The following is a 25684-nucleotide window of genomic DNA, read 5'->3' on the forward strand; positions in this document are numbered from 1 at the left end:
ACAATACCTTCGTTGTCGTAAACTCCTGTTTTGTTTTGGTGTATCATTTTTTGTAAATGTTTCTCCCAGACTTCTTCTAGTTGTAACAGGCCTGTCTACACTTTCAGGAGTCTGATTACGGAATGAGATATATTGATCTTGAACTTTTCTCAATACTACTGTTGGTACAACCTTCTGTTTCTGTATTTTACTAACAGTTTTTGCTTTTAAATCTGCATGGGCAAATGAAACCGATCGTCTTTTTGGTTCAGTCCGACATTTCTTCGATGACAATGAACTTTCTACTGAAGACGAACTAAGTTTTCTTTTAGGTGTTTTCAAAATTGCTGGACTTGATTTATTAATTGGTTTTACAATCAAATTATCATTTGAAGTCCTATCTTCATTTTGAATGTTACTATTAATAGAAAGTCTTGAAGATTTTCGTCTAGCACTAGATGAACTACTGGTAGTACTACTACTGTCTGATATAAGTGACACTGTATCAAAAGCATCGTCATCCATGAGAAATTTTGTGACATCTTCTCCCTTGAAACATGCATATTTATTTCCATAAGCTTTCGGGCTAATTAGTTCTAAAACAAATAAATTCAAATTAAGTGCTTGGCATATTTTTAAGACATTTTGGTGTTTGACTGTTGTTTCCTTATCTTAGTCTACTCCACATCTCCTAAATTCATATATACTATACTTTGTACTTGTATTTCTAATATTCATCAATCTGTCATGTCTATTGTGACACTATTTCAAAGGGAGAAAGATTACAAAAGCATTTATAATTTTGTAACCGGGCTTAAAATCATGATTTTTTTTGCGATTGCTGCTGTCAGTGTAAAAGTGCAAAGCTGACTGCCAAAAACTAAGTTCATTTTTCAATAAAATAACAAAAAATGAGAATATTTTTTTGGCTCACGAATGGAACTCAACACTTTGGTCAACATACTTTTACAGAGATCATTGTTGAATTTTGTAAATATTTTTATTATCTCCTTAAAAGACATATGTACACTGTTAACTTGATTTTTTACTTATTAATAACCATATTCAATGACTTTTAATATTAAACTCAAATCTTCAGTCTGATTGTCAGGAAAGCATTTTATACTTACTTTTTTCTACTTCTTTAGCTACAACAGACTGTAGAGGTTTTACTGGGGACAATGAGCTCTTACATTCATTATCTTGAATGTTTATATTATTCAAACTTCTTCTTGAAAACGCTTTTACTATATTGTCACCTCCATTAATATGTGCAGGCATAGACTGTCTCCTTATCTTGCTATCCTTTTCTGTTTTATTTGATTGTTTTAAAGGAATAAAATATTTTCCATTGTATGATCGTGATACATAAAATTTCATTTGCTCATTCTTTTTCTGACGACTGCTCAGAGTTTTCATTTCATCCACAGCTTTTGTTTCTATCTGCAATAAAAACAGAATTACATCTAATAAAATAAGTACATTTTTTGTACTACAATATGCTTTCGCTGAAGAACCCTTTTTAATTTATATGCAATTCAGAGAATTATTCTATTATTAGATATACCTAAAATGTTACATTAATGTCATAAACATGAAATATATATATAGAGATTTTTTTTTCCATTGGTTGGCTGGAGGCTAAAAATTAATCATGTTAATTGTTAATTTCAATAAACGAGATAAAAATGATCTCATTAACACATAGTGCAGGAATTTAACAGAAACCTTACATTTGATATTTTTCCACATTGCAAAGGTAAAACTCTGGAATTCCATTAGTGAAAAATATATAAATTTCAGTTTTCATATGTATTAAATTGCCCTTCGTGGATTTTCAAACTTCAAATAATTTTTTCAAGGGCAACTTAAGATGTCGATAGGAAACAACTCATGATATATGATCTGAGAACTGTTTTACCAAATGACCCTCCCCCCCTCTCTCCCTGACATCTTTTTGCAAGGACATTTAAATTTCTAAATATGTGCACAAATTAAAGTCTTGAGAACATGACTTACATTTCACCATGATCGTATTAGTATATGTACCTGTGAGATGACCTCCTGCTCATTAACAACTAAAGGATACTTGCCTGACATTTTCCTAATATGGTTTCAGGATCAATCTCTTCTGGGATGTTAGTTAAGTTCTTAAAAACTTCAAATGGATGAGCTTCAATCGAAGCTAGATGTGAATCAGGTAGCTCTTCTCGTCTCCAGTACCATGTAACCACTGCAACAATTTCTTTCTTTTTTGACTTTGTCTTGTATTCTGAAATATTTCATAAAAAATTAATTACACACCTAAACATGTATGTAGGAATTCCACACCAAAAATTCATTCACCTGCCCAGTAAATGTTCAGCATGGTAACTTTTCAGAATGACAACTATCTGCCCAGTTCACATTTGAATGATCAGCAAGGTAACCTTTTAGAATGAGATAATGTTGACAAGTAAGACTCTGCTATGAACTTTAAAGGTAACATGGTAATACTCTGCAGAAGGACATGTCAATTGTCACTGCAATTCACTATTCCAAATACAAACCTACCAGCCTATGTTTTCACTTTTCATTCATATGCGATCATAAGATCGTCAAAGAAAATACAAAACAGGTCAAGTTATGTATACATGACATCTATTTCCTAAAATAATAAATCACTGAATAAGTGGATCCCTGCAGTATTCTAAGTAAATTCAAATGATGTTAGGCCATTAAATCAGCATTTATGTTCATAGAACATTAATCAGTGTTCATGTTAATAGGCCATAAAATAGTGTTCATGTGATCAATAGGCCATCAAGTCAGTGTTCATGTTAATCGATAGGCCACCAAATCAATAGTTCATGTTCATCAGTAGGCCATCTAATGTTACTCAATAGGCCATTAAATCAGCATTCATTGATACCAAAACATTATTTTCAGATTCCTACCCTTTTCAATAACATCTTTAATTTGTGCTGTAAAAGCAGTGTCTTTAGACTCCAAGTTTTCATTTCCATTTTCATCATTTGCAATCAAAACAAAATCACCCACAATGTACTGCTCATCATCTAACGTAAATGATCTGTAAATATATACAAGATAAAAACTCACAAATCTGTTTATATTTAATTATTTCAGTATTTAATTATTTAGCTTATTTTCAGTTGTATATGTTGCCATAAAAACCAGCTAGATCCTAAACACTATACTGCTCTATATCTGACCCGTTTTATTTTTCATGATGTTCTATTTTACATTTAAAATTAATTTGCTACTGATTTTCATGTTTGTTTCTTATTTACAAGTTTCAGGTACATTTAATAGCTAGATTTGACATCTGTATTGACAAGAAAATGTTTCATTTAATTATATTTGGCAAACATAAAAAAAATACTTGTTCCCTGCCTCCTGGTGGAAAAAATTAGGAAGGTACACTGTACACATATGATGTACAGGTGAATGATCTGATTTTTAAAAGTTTCTTATATAAATATATCGGGGGAAATATTCTGGACTAGAATGTTCCTAAACAGTCTGGACTTTTAACAGTGCTAACAAAATATATCCATTTACATGAATGTTTCAGCCATGACAAAAAGTATTTTGAAATCCAAAGTTCATATTTTGAACATTGAAAAGCAATACTTGTTTTGGGGTATAATACCCATAAATGATCTTCTCCAACCTCTTTGAGCAAGAACTGGTGACCTTCCTGAGCCCCATGTTCATCCAGTTTTTTGTGGGGATTATGCTATTTAACTTGTATCTGAAGATTTTCTTTGAGACGATTTTTAGGTGTAATACCACCATTGATTTTCCCCTATTAGTCTTTGTTAAATTTGCACTTTTCAAAAAATTGTGCAGAATTTATCTTTGTTTCAAATAAAGAAATACTTGGCATGAGTAAAGATTTATCCTGTCCAGTACTATAGAAAAAATTTCACATAACATTTCATTGCATATAAGAAAATAACCGTCACTGGAAGTTAACCAATCAAATTTTCCCTCTTTTTTAACCTGTGTACAATCTTTAGTAACCATGTAACCTCAAGTTTCCAAAATATTCTATAGAAACCCCAAATAAAGAAATAATGGTGCTTTGAAATACCCAAGATATATGTTTATGACTCAGAAATGTTTTACTGCAATGAAATGTAGGATCAATTACCTGCAACTGTCAAATTCAAGGGAATATTTTTTTTCGACCTATTTTCGTATGCAACCGGATGTGACGTACTATGATTTGGTGGTATTACACCTAAAGAAGACTTTTTTGTTAAATAAACTGAATGTGACTTTTTTCCTTTGTAATACTGGTTATTTCAAGCATTCCTGTCAAGTTTTGTCATAATCAGTTCAATAGTTTGAGAAAAATCTAGTATAATGTAAGACGACATCTACAGCGATTCGAGCAAAATTTCTTCGAAAAATCCAAACCAAGCCGCATCATGATAGAATATAGTGTGGACCAATAAATGATCAAATATTTATCTCATCTGCCTACAAACAGTTGAATATGATACAAAAGATGACTTTAGGATGATAAATACTACTAATGGACCTCTTTGTCTTCTTTATAAGGTCTCTTTTGGTCCATTTATACCTCTCATTTCCTCAAAATTTCTACTTTTTAGGCCAATAAATAAAAATTTTGGGGTAACTTTCACTCATTTATGATAGAAATGTTATTATAAATGATTAATTGAAGTATTCAAGCTGAATGAACTATCCGTATAAAAGTTTACTGTCTCCAAGGAGGTTTCAATAAGTCCTTACGTAAAAATTAAATTTACGCCGCGTTCCAGAGAGGGACATAAAAAACTTCTTTTTTGGTGAATAATTTGTTGTTACTGCTTTAAAAATAATTTCATTTACTTAAAACTATATATTTATTAAAGTATTTCTTAGGATAAATTTTCTAGTACAGCAGAATATAAGAAATAAGGAGAAAAAGCTCCCCAAAACTCTAAGTATGGCTTGTTCTGTCAACTAATATTCATGGTAAAATCCTATTTCAAGGAAATTTTCTCATAAAATGTATTTTGGAGACTCAATCCACTCAGAATATTTCATTATTTGTAATATTTCACTTAAATAGCAAGAAATTTTAACACATGAGAGTACTCACAAGGTCAAAGGTGCATGTACAGCTTCCCATATTAGGTGTAATACCACCATTGATTTTCCCCTATTAGTCTTTGTTAAATTTGCACTTTTCAAAAAATTGTGCAGAATTTCTCTTTGTTTCAAATAAAGAAATACTTGGCATGAGTAAAGATTTATCCTGTCCAGTACTATAGAAAAAATTTCACATAACATTTCATTGCATATAAGAAAATAACCGTCACTGGAAGTTAACCAATCAAATTTCCCCCCTTTTTTAACCTGTGTACAAGCTTTAGTAACCATGTAACCTCAAGTTTCCAAAATATTCTATAGAAACCCCAAATAAAGAAATAATGGTGCTTTGAAATACCCAAGATATATGTTTATGACTCAGAAATGTTTTACTGCAATGAAATGTAGGATCAATTACCTGCAACTGTCAAATTCAAGGGAATATTTTTTTTCGACCTATTTTCGTATGCAACCGGATGTGACGTACTATGATTTGGTGGTATTACACCTTTAGACGTTTTCACAAAAAGAGTCCATATTATTTACATGATTTGATTAATATAAAAAAATCACAAATATTCCTTCAGATATACAGTTGAACAGTCCCAGGTGAGAACAACAAGATAGGGCATCAATTCTTTTTGATACACAGCTGCAAATTTTGGAATGCACTACCCCAGAGTTTTAGAGAAGAAAACAATTTAACCAATTTTCTAAACTTATTGTTACCTGGAATGGTAGTTCATGCCAATGCAATGCCTGCAAATAGTTAATGCTTTAATTTTTAGTGCTTTTTTTCTGCTTTATATACTACAATTGTTTATGTGTTTTAAAGTGCTTTATATGCTTTTAATATTTCTGCATACATGTAGTATAACATATTTAACTTCTTCATATCATTAATATTGTATATGTATGCTTCAATGTAATGAGGGGGCCTCAGTGGCCGAGTGGTCTAAGTAGTTACTACTGTAATCACTAGCCAGTCAACACTGAGGTTGTGAGTTTGAACCCCGCTCGTGCGGGTGCACTCGACTCCAATCTTAATTGACTAGGATTGTCAGTTTTCCTATCAAAGGTCAGTGGTTTTCGACGAGCAATCCTGCTTCCTCAACCAATAAAAACTGGCCGCCACGAAATAGCCCAAAAGCGGCGCTTAAAAGTGGCGTTAAAACACCAAAAATCAAAATCAAATCAATGTAATGATTTGCTTTGTGTAGCTCTTGTGTATGTAGCATGCTTGCTTTGTTTTAAACGTGCATGTTTTAATTGTTTTGTTTGTAATAAACCATATAAAAGCTCAATAGAGCTTATGTTTTCTGTACACTGATTTCGTCTATAAATAAAGCATTTGAACTGAACTGAACTGTTTCAGTCTGTGCCAAACATCATTGGTCTGGTGGTCCTTACAGACAAAATTAATGTTGGACCAATACTTTTGTTTCTATCAGTCTGACTGTCTGGTGCAGGGACAGTTTGTAGGAAAATGTGTGATTCCACAGTTTGTAATTGCACTAAATTCTTTTAATGATATATTTATCTGAATTCAGCCGCTTGAATTTATCAAATAATCCATTATCCCTAAAAAGGCTTGACAATTGAAAATGACTGATTCATTGACTTATTTAGAAATCACTGTCTTTCATCACAATACTGTCATAACTATAATATTAGTCATGACTAAAACCTTGATACTGGTAAAATTCTGAGTTTCTTGATAAGGTAGTTCCATTGCATGCATGGGAAGTGAAAAATCTGATTATACCCATATTTTTTTTTCATTATACATTCGGTTTTGGGTCAAAGATGGTGGTACCGTAACATTAATTATATATGTAAATCAAAAAGTAAATTCCAATTGTAGTGTCGTTTTAAGTAATATTTATGGAACTGAAGCAGCAGAATAGAGATAAATGAACAATGGAACAAATGCATTACATCATTTCAACATGAATCCTTTAGCTGGAAAAGCACTGAAATAATAGGGAGCTGTACAACAAGGCCGCCATAATTTTCATTTTTTTCTTCGGCCCAACACAAACCATATCAGTCAGACATTTAAGGCACGACTGACGGACCATATGCAAACAGAAACTCAGACTGTCGTTTGTATTTTTTTCTCATTTTTTTTTACAAAGTTGTTGAGGTTTGTACATGTTGTAAAAAAATTTTGTGTCTAAAACAAAGGTAACATCTAGCTTTTTTGTGTTTTTTTCAATAGTTCATGGTGTGTCAAAAACTAACTTATAATGTTTATATGATGAGTTTCTCTTGTCCACTTCAAATTTGCTGGCCAAGCAAAGCCTTTTAATTTCTTTTCTGGGAAAATATTTCTTTACAGGCATTTTGTTTATCAATCAGCTGTTTTACTGGAAATTTCCCGCCATAAAGTCTATTCCAGGAAAATTATTATCTACACAAAAGAAATAATTGGGACTATGTTTATGATTGGAATACAAAAAATAAAAGTATTATACCTTAATTTTCTATTTCCGAACACTTTTTTATGTTAAATTTTGATAATTTTACAAGTTTAAGTATTCGTGAGATATATTAAAAATAGACTATAGCCATGCGCAGTTCTCAAGACTATTTGATCCAGTCCGAGAAAACCTTTAAAGTCTTGTTTGCGTTTCAAATTAGGAAGATTTATCGTCATAATTCACCATTAGATTTGACATTGAATAATTCGTTTTGGCAAGGAAAACAGTGCAACACCGCTGTTATAGAAGCATTTTCTGCTTCTAAATGGCAAATAGGACAGTTAAAGATGCTCATTCCATTAAAGGAACAAACCCACAGTACCTTGTGGAGAAAATTATTCGTACTCGTATTTATGAATGTAAATACTGGAAAGAAGAATGTTTTGCTCTTACAGGTAAACAAATTATAACTGTATAAGATAAGATAATCTTTATTTCAGACTCAAAAGGTAAATATACATTTATATATGTATATAAATGTCTAAGGATACAACTGAAACACGCTAATTGATACACGAAAAAAGTTCTATTAGATTTTAAATAGATATACACAATATATCGCTAGACAAACTAGCTTCATCAGGCGTGTGCATCTACATGTATCCAGGTGAAATCGTATGCATGACAAAAAATATTTTTGTAGCTTAGTTTAAAGCTACAAAAATAAATTCTGTCATGCATATGAAATCCTATCCCCATTTTTTAGTCCTAACAAAATTACCAAAATAGTGAGAAAACGACTCTGGGAACCTTCTGACAGGAAAAAAACTTTGAAGTTAACTACATGTAGGTGAACAGGACAGCTGAATTATCCTTGACGAAGAGGAGTCATGCAGGCTTGATATTGGAATTGTTACGAATGACAATTAATGAAAATATTGGTTATTGTATAATGAAAGGAATACAATAAACAATATATCAGTCTATTCTCTATTCATGCTATTCCTTACAATGAAATGTAGGAATGAAATATTTTCGATCATGACACACAGGTTTTGTCCTGGTTAGAGTTTATCCATCTTCAAATTTTCATCCATGGAGATCTCTGCTGTAAACTATGTTGAAAAAGAATACAATCAATCACTTCTGAGAATTGTATTTATCAAATGATTTTCAGATGTTTTCAAGCTATTTAACAGACTAAATTAAAGTTAAACTAACTGGCCTCTCACATTTACTGCCAATTTCAATAACATGCACACAATAGGAGCATAAACGATAGAAGTGTTGATTTATGGTCTCTATTGGGTACTACCTGTTCTGTTCCAGTCTTCACGATGAACTGCTAAATCTACAGGCCCTGAGCTCAATTTTTGAAAATATTTAGTTAGATTCTGTTGGCTTGTAGATATGATTTTTACAGGCCCGAGAGCAATATTACAAGCCTGGGCTGCCACTCAGCGATAAGACTGCAGTGTTCTGTTGTAATATTATTCCTCCACTATCTTGGAGAACTGTTGAGTTTACAATGAAATAAGTCCACAAATTTTCTCTTTATATGAGCTGAAACATCATCTTATCATCCAGGAAAATAGCAATTCATAACAAAAGAAATATAAATCATACTATTTCCGGCAAATTTATATATCTTATAACTCGAAAAGTAATATTTGGGAGCTCATCAAGTAGCACCTGCCATATATTATATTACACGTGTATGATGAGATTCAAGAAACTTTGTACCAGATTTTAAGTTATAAAATGAAGTATAATTCTATAATTTATAGCAACTGATATAGCATGACAAATATACATTGTATACATGTAAATGAGATTACACTTTTGCAGGCTCTTCAATGGCGTTCATGTAGCATCTGTCAGACTGACATTCTTGAAGAAACAGCCCATTTACTGTTTATTATTTTGTTGCATTTCTATTTGTAATAAGTAATGTATAATTATTTTTAAAGCGGAGTTAATGGTGGACAAAGCTATGGATCTAAAATTTGTAGGTGGTGTATTTGGAGGAAACATCAAACCAACACCATTTTTATGCTTGGTACTAAAGATGTTACAGATACAGCCAGAGAAAGATATTGTAGTAGAATTCATTAGAAATGAAACTTTCAAGTATGTTAAAATTGCATTTTTGTCGAGCCTTCGACTTTAGTAGAAAAAGCGAGACATAGCGATCCTACATTCCGTTGTTGTCGGCGTCCACAAATATTCACTCTGTGGTTTAAGTTTTTAAAATTTTAATAACTTTCTTAAACTATCCTGGATTTGTACCAAACTTGGACAGAAGCTTGTTTATGATCATAAGATAGTATCCAGAAGTAAATTTGTTAGAAAAAAAATTTCATTTTTTCCGTATTTTACTTATAAATGGACTTAGTTTTTCTGCCGGGAAACATTACATTCACTCTGTGGTTAAAGTTTTTAAAATTTTAATAACTTCCTTAAACTATCCTGGATTTGTACCAAACTTGGACAGAAGCTTGTTTATGATCAAAAGCCAGTATCTAGAAGGAAATTTTGTTAAAATTTTGTACCTGTTTATCTGTATTTTACTTATAAATGGACTTAGTTTTTCTTCCAGTTAACATTAAATACAGTCAGCAGTTAAAGTTTTTAAAACATTTATTAGATTCATAAACTATCCTGGATTTATACCAAACTTTGACAGAAGCTTCTTACAATCAAAAGATAGTATCTAAAGGAATATTTTTATTGATTCTTTTCCTCATTTTTGTTGAGCCTGCGATTAACAGCAAAAGTAGGCGAGACACTGGGTTCTGTGGAACCCTTACGAATTTTTTAATCATACTATACCATAGATATCCTTTACATTTGTTGTACATGTGAATTGTAAGGATTACAATTTGTATATTGTTTGAAGGGGGCTTAGTGGCTAAGTGGTCTTAGTAGTTTATCTACTATAGTGATCACTAGCCTGTCAACAATGATGTTATGGGTTTGAAACCTGCTTGTTGCAAGGTGTGTCCACTCCGGTCATAATTGATTAGGATTGCCAGTTTTTCAGAACTCAGGTTGCTTATTTTCTTTTTTAACATTTTGTCATGCTGGTATCTTTTATGGCTTACTATACAGTATGGGTTTTGCTCATTGTCGAAGGCTGTAATGTGACCTTTAGTTGTTTACATCCTTTGGTGTCTGGTGGATAGTTGTCTCAGTGGCAATCATACCATTACTCCATTTTAAAGTGCAAGTTTTATTATATTAAAGATTATATTCTTATTATTATAACATAACTAGAAGACACATACTCTAATTCAAAAACTTTATCCAGCAAAGTTAAAGGAAGAACAATTTCACAACTTTTGCAGCTTCAGTTACAAATTAGCTGGTTGTTGCAATGTCTCAGTTGTCAGATTACTGGAGATATGTTTTCCTTACCTTAATACAATGTAATACATATTAAAACATTATTTGTATCACATTATTATCACTTTTTCTCATGATTTTTGCAATGCATTTGTACTGGTTCTCTACTGGATATAGTTAGAAACGCATGATGTGTGTTGCTTGCATAGCCTTTCTGCATTCATGGTTTCACACTGCTTTGAGTTCATGTGGTTCCAACGTTTTTATTCCTATATTTGTCTCTTTATACTTGAACTTATTTAATAAAACATGTACTAACACATGTAACATAAAAATACTCTTTTTTTCATTTCATACAAAAATGTTGAAATGTTTTAAAATTTATACAAAATCACATAGAAGTCAACGCAGTTTGATTCTCTATTAGAAGTAAGAATTACACTTTGTGTTTACATTTAATTAAAAAAATAATAATATAGACAATATAAAAATTAAGAGAAAAAAACAGCTGAATAGTATTGACAGATGAGCATAGCTTGATATTATTACAATTTATTTGTTATTTACAGATATGTCAGAGCATTAGGTGCCCTTTACATGAGATTAACTGGGACGGCTTTAGATTGTTACAAATACTTAGAACCTTTATATTATGACTACAGGAAAATAAAGAGACAGAATAGATCAGGAGGTACGATATACACTGATTAAGAAAAAAAACAACATCCAACAAGTTCAGGAGTACCAGTAGAGGTGCTTTATATAATTACCTTTTTGAGATCTAAAGGAAAAATTTCGCCATTAATAATGCTACTAATCCATAAAAGAAAGATAACAACCAAAATAAACAAATTAGATCTTAACGCCCCACTTAGGTACTATCAAATATATCTTATACTACTTTCAACAAATAATAGTTACTACCGGTACACTATACATGTATAACAAAAAGAATACTGTGTATACAGTGGACATGATGAGGGATTCCTGAATAAATAGTAATTTTGTGTTGAACATTTACTTATCTTGTGAAGAGAATTTCCTAATCAAACGAACTGCTTATTTTTTTTAATAACACATCTCCTTTAAAAATATTGCCTTCAAAGTTAGTCTAATGGTGTTTTCAACTAATCCAAAAATACTTAGGTCATGTAGGTAAAGATTGTTTGATAATATTACACTGTTTGTTATAATAATCAATTTTAAGAGTAAGTAAGATTTTTATAATCTCAACGACTGTGACATATGTCTTATTATTATTAGATCAGCATCAATAAAGGATGATAGAAACTACATGTACTTTACACAAATTCTTCATCTTTTGTTAATCTAAACAAGATAAATGTTGGCTACAATGAACCTATGGTCATTAATAAGTTAATTATTTAACTGAAATAAATCCCCATTCAGTTTTATGTTTCATATATGTATTCTGTATGACAAATCTGTGCCCAGTGCTGGTAAATTTTCAAGCTGTCTGCATACTAAAGAACCTTTTCAGAACTCTTAAGTATGTGTCCATAGATATCATGACCTATACAAAGGCAAATTTTCTGTTCAAACCCATTATATCTTTTTCCCCCAGTGACAATTTAAATTTCCTGCTGGTCAACCCGCTTCCACATAACCTACCTAATCGATAATTTGTTCTATTTGTTCTGGCCCTGAATATGCAGGAAATATTTGCGACTAGATGTTGAGCAATTAACATTAATTCAGTTTGTCAAATATTTCTGATTTAAAAAGTGTTGTCAAATATTTCTGATTTAAAAAGTGTTTCTCACACTATGTTTTGTGTAATTTACAGAATTTGAGCTTGTTCACATGGATGAATTTATAGATGAATTATTACATGAAGAAAGAGTATGTGATATCATTCTCCCAAGAATACAGGTATTTTATTTCATTGATTATTTTTGTCAGGCATCATGAAAGTCAATAATTCCACATAGAAATTAATCTTACATTACTGATGGTAATCCATTACAAGGAAGAAGAAGACTAAATGAACGTTTGGGAACAGGTTAATGTAAATAACTCTTCCTTTATACAGAATATAAACTCTTTAGTTTCTTTGCTTTTTTATAAATTTCATAAATGTGATAATTGATTAGTAATCAAGAGTACCTTGATATTAAATGTAAGACTAAAGTGATGTAGAACAATGTAAAAAATAAGCAGTTTTATTTTTGCTCTGTGTTGAAGGCCTCCCTGTGAGTTTGAGATGAAGAACAGCAGTAAAAGCGCTGTTCCTTTGCTTTTGTGTGTTTATTTTGCAGTGTATGTACTGATTTTGTGTCATGGATGGATATCCCATATCCTTGTTTTTCTTTTATGGATTAACAAGATTTTAACAGTATTTAAAAATGTTGGATTTGACATCTTATCAGGTGAAGTAGTGATTACTGAGAAACATCTTTTTGTATTTATGCCATATTGTTTATACAAAATGCTTTTCTAAGAAATTTAATTATGTTTCATGGGAAACAGAATATCCTTTTGTGATTACAGGGATGATTCCAGCTGTTTTCAAATGGGTCCCTTGATCATCAAATTGGGAATTTTTATCCCAATTGGGAATTTTTTATGCATAAAATCTAAGATGAAATAACATTATTTTCCTGTAAAAACGGAAAATGTATATTAAGTTTCATCTGTACACTGATGTAAGAAGTTGTAACATTTTGAAGAATTCTGGATGGGCTACTGAATATGATGTATATATCATATATATGTGATAACCAGATCGCTTGACAGTTATTTGATTGAGACCAGGGAAGTTGTTACATTAAAAGATCATTCATCATTGCACATGATGCACCATCTTTTGTAGGCTTGCATCTTACAATGTAGCTATGGTAACCTAGGCCTTTTACAATAATATATATATCAGCTAACATAAACCACTGAAAAAATCATCCATTTGGGTATTTTTTTTCAACAACAGATCACCTTTTTATAAATTTACCTTGATTCAAAGTGATTTCAAATTGAACTGGCCAATTGTCGAATTCAGAAAAGCAATTATAAACTTTATAATTGATAAGATATTTTGTGATTTTTGCTTGCTGTTTAATTTGTAGAAGGTTGCCATAGTTTAACTTTTGGTGTCTCTGTAAGAAACAGGAAATTTTAAAGCATTGAACCATTGTATTTTAATATTATTTTGATCATCTTCACAACTTTTGAAACAGTTCCATAATGTTGACATCGTATTAATAATTTCATGAATGATCTATCATCCACATGTATTTTCAAAAACGCTCAAACTTACGACTTTTGCGGAAATAGAGCCTGACAAAATATAAAATAATTTCTTTTACAAAGTTTTCATCATATTATATAACTGTCTGTCTGCCTTGATGTCACCATTTTGACAAAAAGGCATCTTGTTATCAACCTGCTAGGCGATCTGCTTTTACGAGATCAAATACTCTAATAAGATCAAATCATTTAGGCCACATGTTGACATAATTTAATCGTTGTTAATAAAGTGAAATCGTTGACAGCATTCTTATCCAGATTTTAAAGCGTTTTGACAACAAACTATGAAAAATTATAGTTGCCTAAATCGATGACGGAAACATTTTCGGAAATATCGATTTTTATTTTATTTTTCCTGAATTGGGAATTTATATTCACATAAATTTTTTTGGGGCCACCGGCCGATTTAAGGGCCGCTAAGCGGCCCTAAACTATATAGTGGAATCATCCCTGGATTAACAACAATAAGTTAAGTTTTTGTAACATCACTTATATACATGTTGTTAAGTCTTGTTAGATCAATTCAATTTGTAAATAAATAAATAATGGCAATTGTTTTTTAGAAAAGACTTATATTGGAAGAGAACAATCAGATTGAGGCTCGAGTAAGTGCAGTTGAAGAAGATTTAGAAGAAATGGAAACATCTGATGAAGAAGAGGCCATGGTATTAAATTTAATTTTAATTTTAATCAGCTATTCATATTTAAAAAAATGAAGATACACAATTTTTCATCATGTACTATTTTTTATACCCCACCTACGATAGTAGTAGGGGCATTATGTTTTCTGGTCTGTGCATCCGTTTGTTCGTCCGTCCATCTGTCTGTCCCGCTTCAGGTAAAGGTTTTGGTCAAGGTAGTTTTTGATGAAGTTGAAGTTCAATCAACTTGAAACTTAGTACACATGTTCCCTATGATATGATCTTTCTAATTTTAATGCCAAATTAGAGTTTTGACCCCAATTTCATGGTCCACTGAACATAGAAAATGATAGCGCGAGTGGGGCATCCATGTACTATGGACACATTCTTGTTTATCCTTTAGCCAAATCATTTTATATTTAACTGTTATTAGCACTCGTCTCTTATTGGAACAAATACATTGAACCATTTTGATGTATGCTGCTACATTTTGTGTCTTGGATACTGTGGATTCATTTAATTTTTGTGGGTACCAATTTTCGTGGATTCAGGAATTCTTGCATTTTCGTTGATATTTGATTTCGTGGTTTTGCCAAAGTCTGCATAAAACTATAGGAAATTTTGTAATTCGTTGAACATTTAATTTCGTGGATCACCTGTAACATCGAAATCCACGAAAATTGGTATCCCACGAATATTAATGAATCCACAGTACATGTGAATTAAAGGTGAAAGGGGGTATAGGTCAATGAGAAAGCAACACAATAACACAGATAATGAAATGACATCCTTGTGTACAAAATAAATAAATATTTATATCAGATATAAGTGATTCATCATTGTTAGTTATCAAATTTATGATATTTAGATGTGCTTACTGTAATAATCTCTAAATGGAATACAAATAATACATTTAAGTGGTCAGAAATCATGTGACCTAGCACATTTTTATAAAAAAAAGTCTTTTCGGCAGTTAATGCAAAATGTTGTGCATTTTATTCATTAATATCAACTAACACTACCACAATCTAAAATTTAATCTAAAAAGAAAGTTGATAAGTATATTCAAGTGATTAGATAACAAGTGAGCTTCAATTGTTTAAAAACATTTTTACCTCTAGAATATACAGAAAAATATTTCAGCTTGAATCACCTATATTCATTTTGTAACTTAATCACTTTGTGTGTACTGGTTCTTCATTTTTTTCTTTAATTTTTATGTTGTAATAAATATTTTGACAATTTTATTCTTTTTTTTTTTTTTTTTACTTTTATCATATTAATGTATGTATGTGTATAAGGGATTTGTATGCTTCCTTTCAGCTATAATTTTATCTTCTTATTTTTGTTGCATATTGAAATATTTGTTATTGTTTATTTAGGAAGATAAAGATCAATCAGCAGACAAAAGAAAATCCAACTATAAAGATTTAGACAGACCTGATAGAGGGGTATCACCAAAATATCGCAGAAGTCCATCTCCTGCAAGGTAATTGTTTGTCTAATCCATCTCCTGCAAGGTAATTGTTTGTCTAAAGAGAAGTGACATTTTTCATGATCATGCCAGTTTTAGAGATTTTAAGAATATTTATTGTAAATAACAGACACATTGATCATTTCTGGGTTTTTTATTTTCTGTAACCTTCATCCTACTAAAAAGTACGCTTATCTCAAATTATCTTGTGTAAAGGAAATAACGCTAATGTTTTTAAAAGAGGCTGTTAAAGCATACATAAGACATATGTGTAGGTAATTTCTTATTAAAGGTTCATAATTTATATGTGTGCAAGTCATACAATGTTTGTGAAACTGATCCCTAGCCTTGAAAGCGTCCATTGTTATTTGGACAAGGAAAACAATACAAAGGATTTGGAAAAGAAATGTTATTGAAAAATTGAAACAAACGTTAAATACTTGTGTGAAGATTGAAATGGTTATTTTTCATGTTACACATTAATAAACAACTGCATGTTCAATATTTTGCTAAACATTACTTTATAGGAACTGATATGCATATTTTACAGGGAAAGAAACAGAAAACGATCAAGATCAAGAGATAGAGAAAAGAGAGGTATACATGTATTTGTTTATATGTTATATTTTCCCTAAAAATATAAGTCATAAACTTATTTTACAGCACTATGATCCCCAGCTTGATCAAAGCAGAGACTTTAAAATTGGTATTTCTGCTTCTCAACATTTAGGAGTAAGAGCAAAGGCTTGCCAGCTGGGCATAGAAAATAGGAATCATCAGCAATGCAAGATCTACAAAAATGACAATACAACTGAAATGACAAATTGACCCCTTATAGGAGTTACTGGCCTTAACTGACTATATTACACACTTTTACCTATTATCTTTAAAATTATATCAAAAAGACAGATACTGTATACAGTATAAATGATCAGCAATACCAGTACTTTCATTACTCCTCTGCCTATCACAATCTGTTGAAAAAAAAATCCAAAAATTCAGTGTTTCACTTATTTGTTATTTATTGAATTTCTTTTGTAGAACAAAGACACAGAGATGATGATGAAAGGTAATTTATATAAAAAAATTGTATGATAACTGAATAATTACCATTTCACTTAGATTTATTCACTGAGTTAAAAGGAGACGTCTGTCAGATGTGATAGAGAAATCCTTCTTCAATAGGTGACCTTTTGGCTGTGTAGGATGTATAAATATGCAGACACATCCAGTTGGAATGGGGATATAAAATCTGATGCCTCTTGTAGGGACAGTGCCAGCAGTCTACATGTAAAGGTTCCTAAGGATTGTCAGGAGTATAGAAATATTGTCACCTGTCTTGAATCAGGCAGTAGTAACCAGGTGTTGGTTTGGCTATGACATATACAAATATGCTGCCACATACAACATTAAATTTGAAGCCTGGTGTTCAGAGAGTGCGACACACTCTTCATGTAAAAGAAACACTTACAATAATTCTTTTACTTTAAGGTGTAGTTGACCTATTCATTGAAAAATGTCCGACTACCGTATCCAACATGCACTGTTTTAAGTGGCAGTCAAAATTTCCAGTCCTTCTCCCTGTTTTGTAGAACCTACCTTGGTTTAATATTGAATTGGTTCTCATCATCAATATGTATGAAATATTTGTTACTAGAAATCAATTAAACATAAATAAATCAAATTGTTACATAACTAACACAATCACACCCTCAAAATCACAATTAAGCATTACATTTGATATATTTTTTTTCCAAGTTATTTCGTATATAAAATTTTATATTTGAATTTTATTGTAGGAGAAAGAAAAGAAAACACAGACATGAACACAAAGAAAAAGATAAAAGTAGAGACAGTGATCGACACAGAAGACATCATGGTAATGACAGACATCATCATAAACGCAATCTTGGGCCATCAAAGGATGAAATTAACATTGAAGAAGCAAATGAACTTAGAGCAAAACTAGGACTTGCTCCTCTGAAACCCTAGTTAACTTGTGTTTTATATGTATAATATGTAATAAAATAAACGAATGATTTTATTCATTGATTCAGTTTAATTTTAGAAATAAAATACCAAATACGAATAATTGATATAATTGGTATCTGCTGTTACAACACTAAGCAAACATCAGTTAAAAATAAAAGATTGTTCGGCTTAAGGTCAAAATATGTAGATGGATAAGGTGACTTGTTTTACTTTGGGCTGTTTATTGCCATCATTCCATTGTCAGCTTTTCCCAAAGTTTCCCGCTTTCAATTATCCTTTATGTATTTAGTTTAATAATTTTTGTAAGGATTTTATGGTGACTAGTTTAACAACAGTAATAATCTCTATTAGAATTTTTTCTTTTGAAAGCAATTGTGAACCAAATAGGTCGGAATGATTCATGAGTTATTTATTCTAAACATTGCATTTGATTACCAGGTGAGCAGTTCAAGTGCCTTATAACCTCTAGTGTATGTTTGGTGTGGATTATAAAAAAGAAAATTAATTCTTGTAATAATGAATTTTGGTTGGATGAGCTTAAAAGTGCATGTCAGAATCCCCTTGAAATTGCTGTTAGTGGTTAAAATGATATTTAGATCATCCTCTAACTTTATACTTAAAGTTTTTCTTGTTCTTGTATTTGTATTTGTAGTTGTAAATTGGTATTTGTTGCCTCTCCCATAAGCACACATCTTTTAGGATTAAAAACATATACCTGTCTGCTCAGAGTTGTAATAGTATGTCTGGGTAGGGTGACATGTGCACGTTAAAAATCCAGCTCAGCATGTCTGTAAAGTACAAAACAGGATTCAAATTCATATTACATTTACATGTTCTCCTCCTGATATGCATGTGATATTTGCCCTTAGACGTTGATAACTTAAAACACTTATCCAGAATCATCATCATTGTGTGGTGCTTCCTATTCTGGATCATGGATCAGAATGGGATTCCATGAAGTTACATAAAATAAAAACACAAGTACTGAATTGCAGCATCAAATTTTTTTTATTTTGTGTATTTAGAAATGCAAGTTAGTTAACTATATGTAGAGTATTATTTTACACTGATTCTTGAAAATTCAATTTAAATTATTTTTCCTGGAAACTTGAAGGATTGACTTGAGGGTTACTACTACCACTGTTAACAGTGCTTTGCTCTCCTTTTTCTGGTGTATAAGAAGAATAAACAGTGTTTTGTATTGGTACTGTAAAGCCTGCTGACAATTTATGTTAAATGATTGAAACAAAAAATGTGCCTAAATTTCAGTCTATTTGGTGCAGCTGTGACCATTATTTTAGTCAAAGTGACCTCAAAATCAAATGGGTCTTTTTTCCCAAAGGCACATTATCCGACAAAGACTGGTAAAGATCTGTTTTATTGCTAAATAAAATGCTCCACTAGGCGCAGCTTGATACGACCGCAGAGGTCAAACCCTGAACAGTTGGGGCAAATATGGACATAACATTCAAGCTTGATACGGCCCTGAATTTGGATTTTGACTAAGCATAGGTTTTTGACACAAAATGAATGTGGTCAAAGAACTGAAAAATTTGAAATTGGACTTTTACCTATTATGGTCCAATATCCATAATCTAAATAAACAATATGATTCAGCATATCCAAGTACACCAAGAATTGAATTTATTTATTTATCAATGGACAATATTAGCTAAGTTTTTAAAGGGGATCGCTTCATCAAAAAAAAAAAATATATCCTCGTCTCATGGGTTTTCGTGCTATTAAGTTGGCATTGTGACGTCACAAATTTCATTGAGAAAGCATGCATTGTACATATTCATATGACGTACCAAAACATATGATCTGACCATATTATATATATAGAATTCTTAAAATTAATTTATACAGAATAACAAACAAACCTACTATGAAGTTCTTCAAAAAATTTACAAAAAATGAAAAAAACAATTTACAAAATATCATTCATCATTAGTTCAATGTCTTTAAAAAATCTGTAAAACTTACGTTTCATCATTTTCAAAATATCTAATAATGAACAGTAAATTTCAAACTATATTTATACATGATTTCTTCTCTAAAAATAGAATTTATGCTTTATCTATTTTTAACTATAACTATCAACTATGCAATATAGCTCTGAATTTGGATTGTGATTAAATATTTGACATAGCATAGGTTACTGACACAGAATGAATGTGCTCTAAGAACTTAAAAATTTGAAATTGGACATTTATCTATTATGGTCCAATATCCAAAATCTAAATACATGGTTGGATTCAGCATATCAAGAACCCCAGGAATTCATTTGATGAAATAAAACTAAGTTTAATTTTGAATCCTTTGGACCCCAATATGGACCAACTTGAAAACTGGGCCCAAAATCAAAAATCCAAATACATGTTTAGATTCAGCATATAAAAAAACTCCTTAGAATTCAATTTTTTTTTAAATCAAATTAAGTTTAATTTTGGACCCTTTGAACCTTAATGTGGGCTTATTTAAAAAAAAGCCCCAAAAATTAAAAATCTAAATACATGTTAGATTCACCATATCAAAGAACCCCAATAATTCAATTTTTGATGAAATCAAACAAAGTTTAATTTTGGACACTTTGATCCTCGATATGGACCAATTCAAAATTGGGGTCCAAAATCTAAATGCACGGTTAGATTCAGCATATCAAAGAACCCCAAGAATTGAGGACTTTGAATTAAACCCCATTGAAATTGGTCAAGAAATAAGCAATTTATACAAAGTATTAGAAAGTTTTGTTTTTGTCCCCCTTTTCCTAAACTATTAGGGCCATATCCCCAAAATTCAATCCAAACTTTCCTTTTTTGGTATGGAACCTTGTGGTACAATTTCATAGAGATTTATAGACTTATACTCAAGTTATTGTCCAGAAACCAGAAAATCCTAGTTTTTTGGCCCCTAATTCCTAAACAGTTGGGCAATAACCCCAAACATCAATCCCAACCTTCCTTTTGAGGTATTGGACCTTGTGGTACAATTTCATAGAGATCCATACAATTATACACAAGTTATTGTCCTGATACAAGAAAAATGCTTGTTTTTGGTCCCTTTTTGGCCCTTAATTCCTAAACAGTAAGGGCAATTAGCCCCAAAATCAAGCCCAACCTTCCTTCTGTGGTATGGAATCTTGTGGTACAATTTCATAAAGATCCATATACCTTCACTACACTAAATATAGTTGACCTATTGCTTATAGTTTCTATGAAACAGACTTAACCAAGAAAACTAAACATTGAACAATGAACCATGAAAATGAGTTCAAGGTCAGATGAACCATGCCAGGCAGACATGTACAGCTGTCAATCCTTCCACACAACAAATATAGTTGACCTAATACTTATAGTTTAAGAATAACAAACCAAAACACAAAAACTTAACTTTGACCACTGAACCATTAACATGAGGTCAAGGTCAGATGACACCTGCCAGTTGGAGATGTACACCTTACAATCATTCCATACACCAAATATAGTAGACCTATTGCATACAGTATAAGAAAAACAGACCAAAACACAAAAACTTAACTATAACCACTGAACCATGAAAATGAGGACAAGGTAAGATGACACGTGCCAGTTGGACATGTACACCTTACAATCCTTCCATACACCAAATATACTAGACCTATTGCTTATAGTATCCGAGATATGGACTTTTATAAGTAAAATACGGATAAACAAGATTTTTTTTTTAACAAAATTTACTTTTGAATACTATCTAATGATCACAAACAAGCTTCTGTCCAAGTGTGGAACAAATCCAGGATAGTTTAAGAAAGTTATTAAAATTTGAAAAACTTTAACCACAGAGTGAATGTAATGTTAACTGGCAGAAAAACTAAGTCCATTTATGAGTAAAATACGGATAAACAGGATTTTTTTTTGTACAAAATTTACTTCTGGATACTATCTTATGATCATAAACAAGCTTCTGTCCAAGTTTGGTTGAAATGCAGGATAGTTTTAGAAAGTTATTAAAATTTCAAAAACTTTAACCACAGACTGAATATTTGTGGACGCCGCCGCAAATGACAACGCCAACAACGACGCTGACGGAATGTAGGATTGCTATGTCTCGCTTTTGCGACAAAAGTCGCAGGCTCGACAAAAATCTTAACTTTTTTTTCAAGTAGTCACTGAACCATGAAAATGAGGTCAAGGACAATGGACATGTGACCGACGGAATCTTTGTAACATAACGGGCATCTATATACAAAGTATGAAGCATCCAGGTCATCCACCTTCTAAAATATAAAGCTTTTAAGAAGATAGTTAACGCCGCTGCAGCCAGATCACTATCCCTATGTTGAGCTTTCTGCGACAAAAGTCACAGGCTCAACAAAAACTCTTCTCAAAATGTCTTTATAGGCACTGTGTTCTTAACTGTTGACCTACTGACCCTAACATCAATTAGTCTAATTCTTTCCAAGTGGAATTTTCATAGAAAGTTTGTTAAAGGTTCATTTAGGGAGCTACCATCTGATTTTTATTGGGCTAGGATGAAAAATTTTGTCCTGCCTTTTTTTTAAGTCGTAATCTGTGTCCTGCCTATTTTTTTAGCTGTAATCTCTGTCCTGCCTTTTTATTTTTCACTCTGGTCGGTCCTGCCTTTTTTTTATTAGTTTATCCTGACTTTTTACTTTTTTTACATAAATTGTCATCCTGCCTTTTTTTTTGCCAAGTAGCTCATCCTGCCTATTTTTTTTTAACTCAAAACTCCTGTCTTTTTTTTCAAATTTCATCCTAGCCCCCCCCCCCCCCCCCCCCCCCCCCCCCATAAAATTCAAATGGTAGCTCCCTTATTATTAAAACAAATAAATTTAAAGTCTAGATTAATCAAAAGCCCATTTAATTAGTTCATCAAGTTCATTTTTGAACAGATTGAGTGGAAGAGTTGTGTATAAGGTCCATAAATCATTTCATTGGTCAATAATATTTTGATGACTGCTTATGAGAGGACCATTTAATTGGGTTGTAAATAATTTTGTTTATCTGGAATTTTTTACCTATTTTTCTCCGATAAGAAATTGATTCCTGTCCGGCCTACTACTAACAGTTCCCCTTAAACAGACCTAATCACAAACTAATACATGAAAACTAAGCAAAAGTTTCAAAGTCAATAGCCCATGACTGAGGGTGCGGGGCCAAGTAATCTCCACGGAAATGGGATATGCCAATGCTTATACAACTGCATACCAAATATCATTGACCTACCACTAGTGGTTCACCATAAACTAGACCCAAACACAAACTAACACATTGTTGATGTCGCCGCCATCAACGCCGGATACAGCATACCTATATATCGCTTTTAGACTCCATCAAGGCGAGACAAAAATAAAATCACAAAAATACTGAACTCCAAGGAAATTCAAGTTTAAGTCCCTTATCAAATGGCAAAATCAAAAGCTCAAACACAGCAAAATAGAAAACAACTGTCATATTCCTGCCTTGGTACAGGCATTTCCTTATATGTAGAAAATGGTGGATTAAACCTGGTTTTATAGCTAGCTAAACCTCTCACTTGTATGACAGTCACATAAAATTCTATTATATTGACAACAATGTGTGAACAAAACAAACAGACATAATAGATAACAAGAGTGCACACGCTGAACTGTATCACCTGTTTTACTGACCATTGATTTTATGTTGAAAGTCAAAGATTGTGCTACAAGTATCACATAAACTTAACATTCTTAAAGATCAATGACAATGAGGTCAAGGTCAGATAAAAACTGTCACACAGACATGTACACCTTACAATTATTCCATACACCAAATATAGTTGACCCATTGCTTATGATAATCGAAAAACAGACCAAAACACAAAAACTTAATGTTAACCAATGAACCATGGAAATGAGGTCAAGGTCAGATGATACTGGCTAGACAGACATGTACACCTTACAATCATTCCAAACACCAATTATAGTTGACCTATTGCTATCAGTATTTGAAAAACAGACCAAAACACAAAAAATTAACAATGACCAATGAAACGTGAAAATGAGGTCAAGGTCAGATGACACTGGGTGGACAGACATGTACACCTAACAATAATTCCATAAACCAGATATAGTTGACCTATTGCTTATAGTACTTGAAAAACAGACCAAAATACAAAAACTTAACATTGACCAATGAACCATTAAAATGAGGTCAAGGTCAGATGACACCAGCTAAACAGACATGTACACCTTTCAATCATTCCATACACCAAATAAAGTTGACCTATTGCTTACAGAACTTGAAAAACAGACCAAAACACAAAAAATTAACAATGACCAATGAACCATGACAATGAGGTCAAGGTCAGATGAAACCTGCCAGTCTGACATGTACCCCTTACAATCATTCCATACATCGGTGTTGAAGACCATACTTTGACCTATATTGGTTTGCTTTTATAAATTTTGACTTGGATGGAGAGTTGTCTCATTGGCACTCATACCACATCTTCTTATATCTATCACATATAGTTGACCTGCTGCTTGTAGTTTCTGAGAAACGGACCTAATCACGTAACTTTAACCTTGATCACTGATCCATGAATTGAGGTCGAGGTCAGGTTATCCCTGTCTGACGGACATGTAGACGTTGCAAGGAACCATATACCAAATATAGTTATCCCGTTACTCATAATATTATGACGAAATACTGTAATTTTTTTTTCAAGCAGTCACTGAACCATGAAAATGAGGTCAAGGGCAATGGGCATATGATAGACAGAAACTTCGTAACATAAGGTATCTTACAAGGTATGAAGCATCCAGGTCTTCTACCTTCTGAAATATAAAGCTTTATACAAATAGTTTACACTGCTGCCGCCGGATAGTAATACCTATGTCTCGCATGCTGCAACTTTCGTCGCAGGCGAGACAAAAACTGTGAAAGGAGTTGGTTCACAAGCTCAAAATTTTGGCTCTAAAAATCTGAAAAATTATTACAAGTGTAGTGCCATTATGTTGTAAAAATTTGATGAAAACAAATGTTAATATGTCCAATTGTTTCAGTTATAAAGTATTTTCACAAATTGCGTCATTAGTGATGTACCCTTGTCCACAAATATTTTTGTTGTAATATATCATATTCTTTACTTTTCACCCTAAATTTTAATGGACAAGGGATGGTGCCACATATGAATCAGGAAAAAAGGAAGAAAAAGTAACACATTCATAGAAAAATGGACTTAAAAGAAATCTATACCTATTTCAAGCTTTAATATTTATCAATATGAAGCAACTGAAGTAAAAAAAAATTACACCTTTACATGGCCGTTTATAGCAATAAAAGGACATTTCAGGAGCAATTACTCTGAATTGGGTTGTCCAATTTTATAAAAAATTCCATGGTAGATAGAACATGACTTGCTGATCCTTTTAGCTAGTCAAGTTTGCTCAAATATTGGATTAATATTCAAGGATACAATTTTAATCTCAATTC

The 25684-nt window shown here is 31.9% G+C and overlaps 2 protein-coding genes across 2 annotated transcripts in view; one reads left to right on the plus strand and one right to left on the minus strand.

The window, feature by feature from the left end:
• The window catches only part of LOC127738040 (origin recognition complex subunit 1-like), a 30659-nt gene extending 23194 nt beyond the window's left edge, over positions 1 to 7465 (minus strand). The window contains exons 1-5 of the mRNA XM_052249106.1: positions 7330 to 7465; positions 2916 to 3049; positions 2073 to 2251; positions 1110 to 1422; positions 8 to 575 (exon numbers count right to left, since the gene is read on the minus strand). Of these exons, the coding sequence (XP_052105066.1) occupies positions 8 to 575; positions 1110 to 1422; positions 2073 to 2251; positions 2916 to 3049; positions 7330 to 7430 (1295 nt within the window). The 5' untranslated portion in view covers positions 7431 to 7465. The remainder of the gene's footprint in view (positions 1 to 7; positions 576 to 1109; positions 1423 to 2072; positions 2252 to 2915; positions 3050 to 7329) is intronic.
• A 257-nt stretch (positions 7466 to 7722) lies between these two features.
• Positions 7723 to 18276, plus strand: LOC127708672 (pre-mRNA-splicing factor 38A-like). Its single transcript, XM_052213777.1, has 9 exons — positions 7723 to 7963; positions 9479 to 9638; positions 11423 to 11544; positions 12661 to 12746; positions 14681 to 14782; positions 16141 to 16247; positions 16783 to 16829; positions 17274 to 17301; positions 18032 to 18276. The coding sequence occupies exons 1-9, from the start codon at positions 7834 to 7836 to the stop codon at positions 18222 to 18224; spliced, it is 975 nt and encodes a 324-aa protein (XP_052069737.1). The 5' UTR covers positions 7723 to 7833; the 3' UTR covers positions 18225 to 18276.
• Positions 18277 to 25684: the final 7408 nt, after the last annotated feature.

This window comes from Mytilus californianus, unplaced genomic scaffold (genome assembly GCF_021869535.1).
Source record: "Mytilus californianus isolate M0D057914Y unplaced genomic scaffold, xbMytCali1.0.p SCAF_1, whole genome shotgun sequence".
Classification (NCBI taxonomy): Eukaryota; Metazoa; Mollusca; class Bivalvia; order Mytilida; family Mytilidae; genus Mytilus; species Mytilus californianus.

What these genes read in the sequence shown, in the direction of transcription:
- LOC127708672 (XM_052213777.1), top strand. Translation starts at nt 7,834, where the DNA reads ATGGCAAATAGGACAGTTAAAGATGCTCATTCCATTAAAGGAACAAAC. An exon ending in TCATTCTCCCAAGAATACAG is followed by an intron (nt 12,747 to 14,680) that starts GTATTTTATTTC and finishes ATTGTTTTTTAG; the next exon opens with AAAAGACTTATATTGGAAGA. An exon ending in CACAGAGATGATGATGAAAG is followed by an intron (nt 17,302 to 18,031) that starts GTAATTTATATA and finishes ATTTTATTGTAG; the next exon opens with GAGAAAGAAAAGAAAACACA.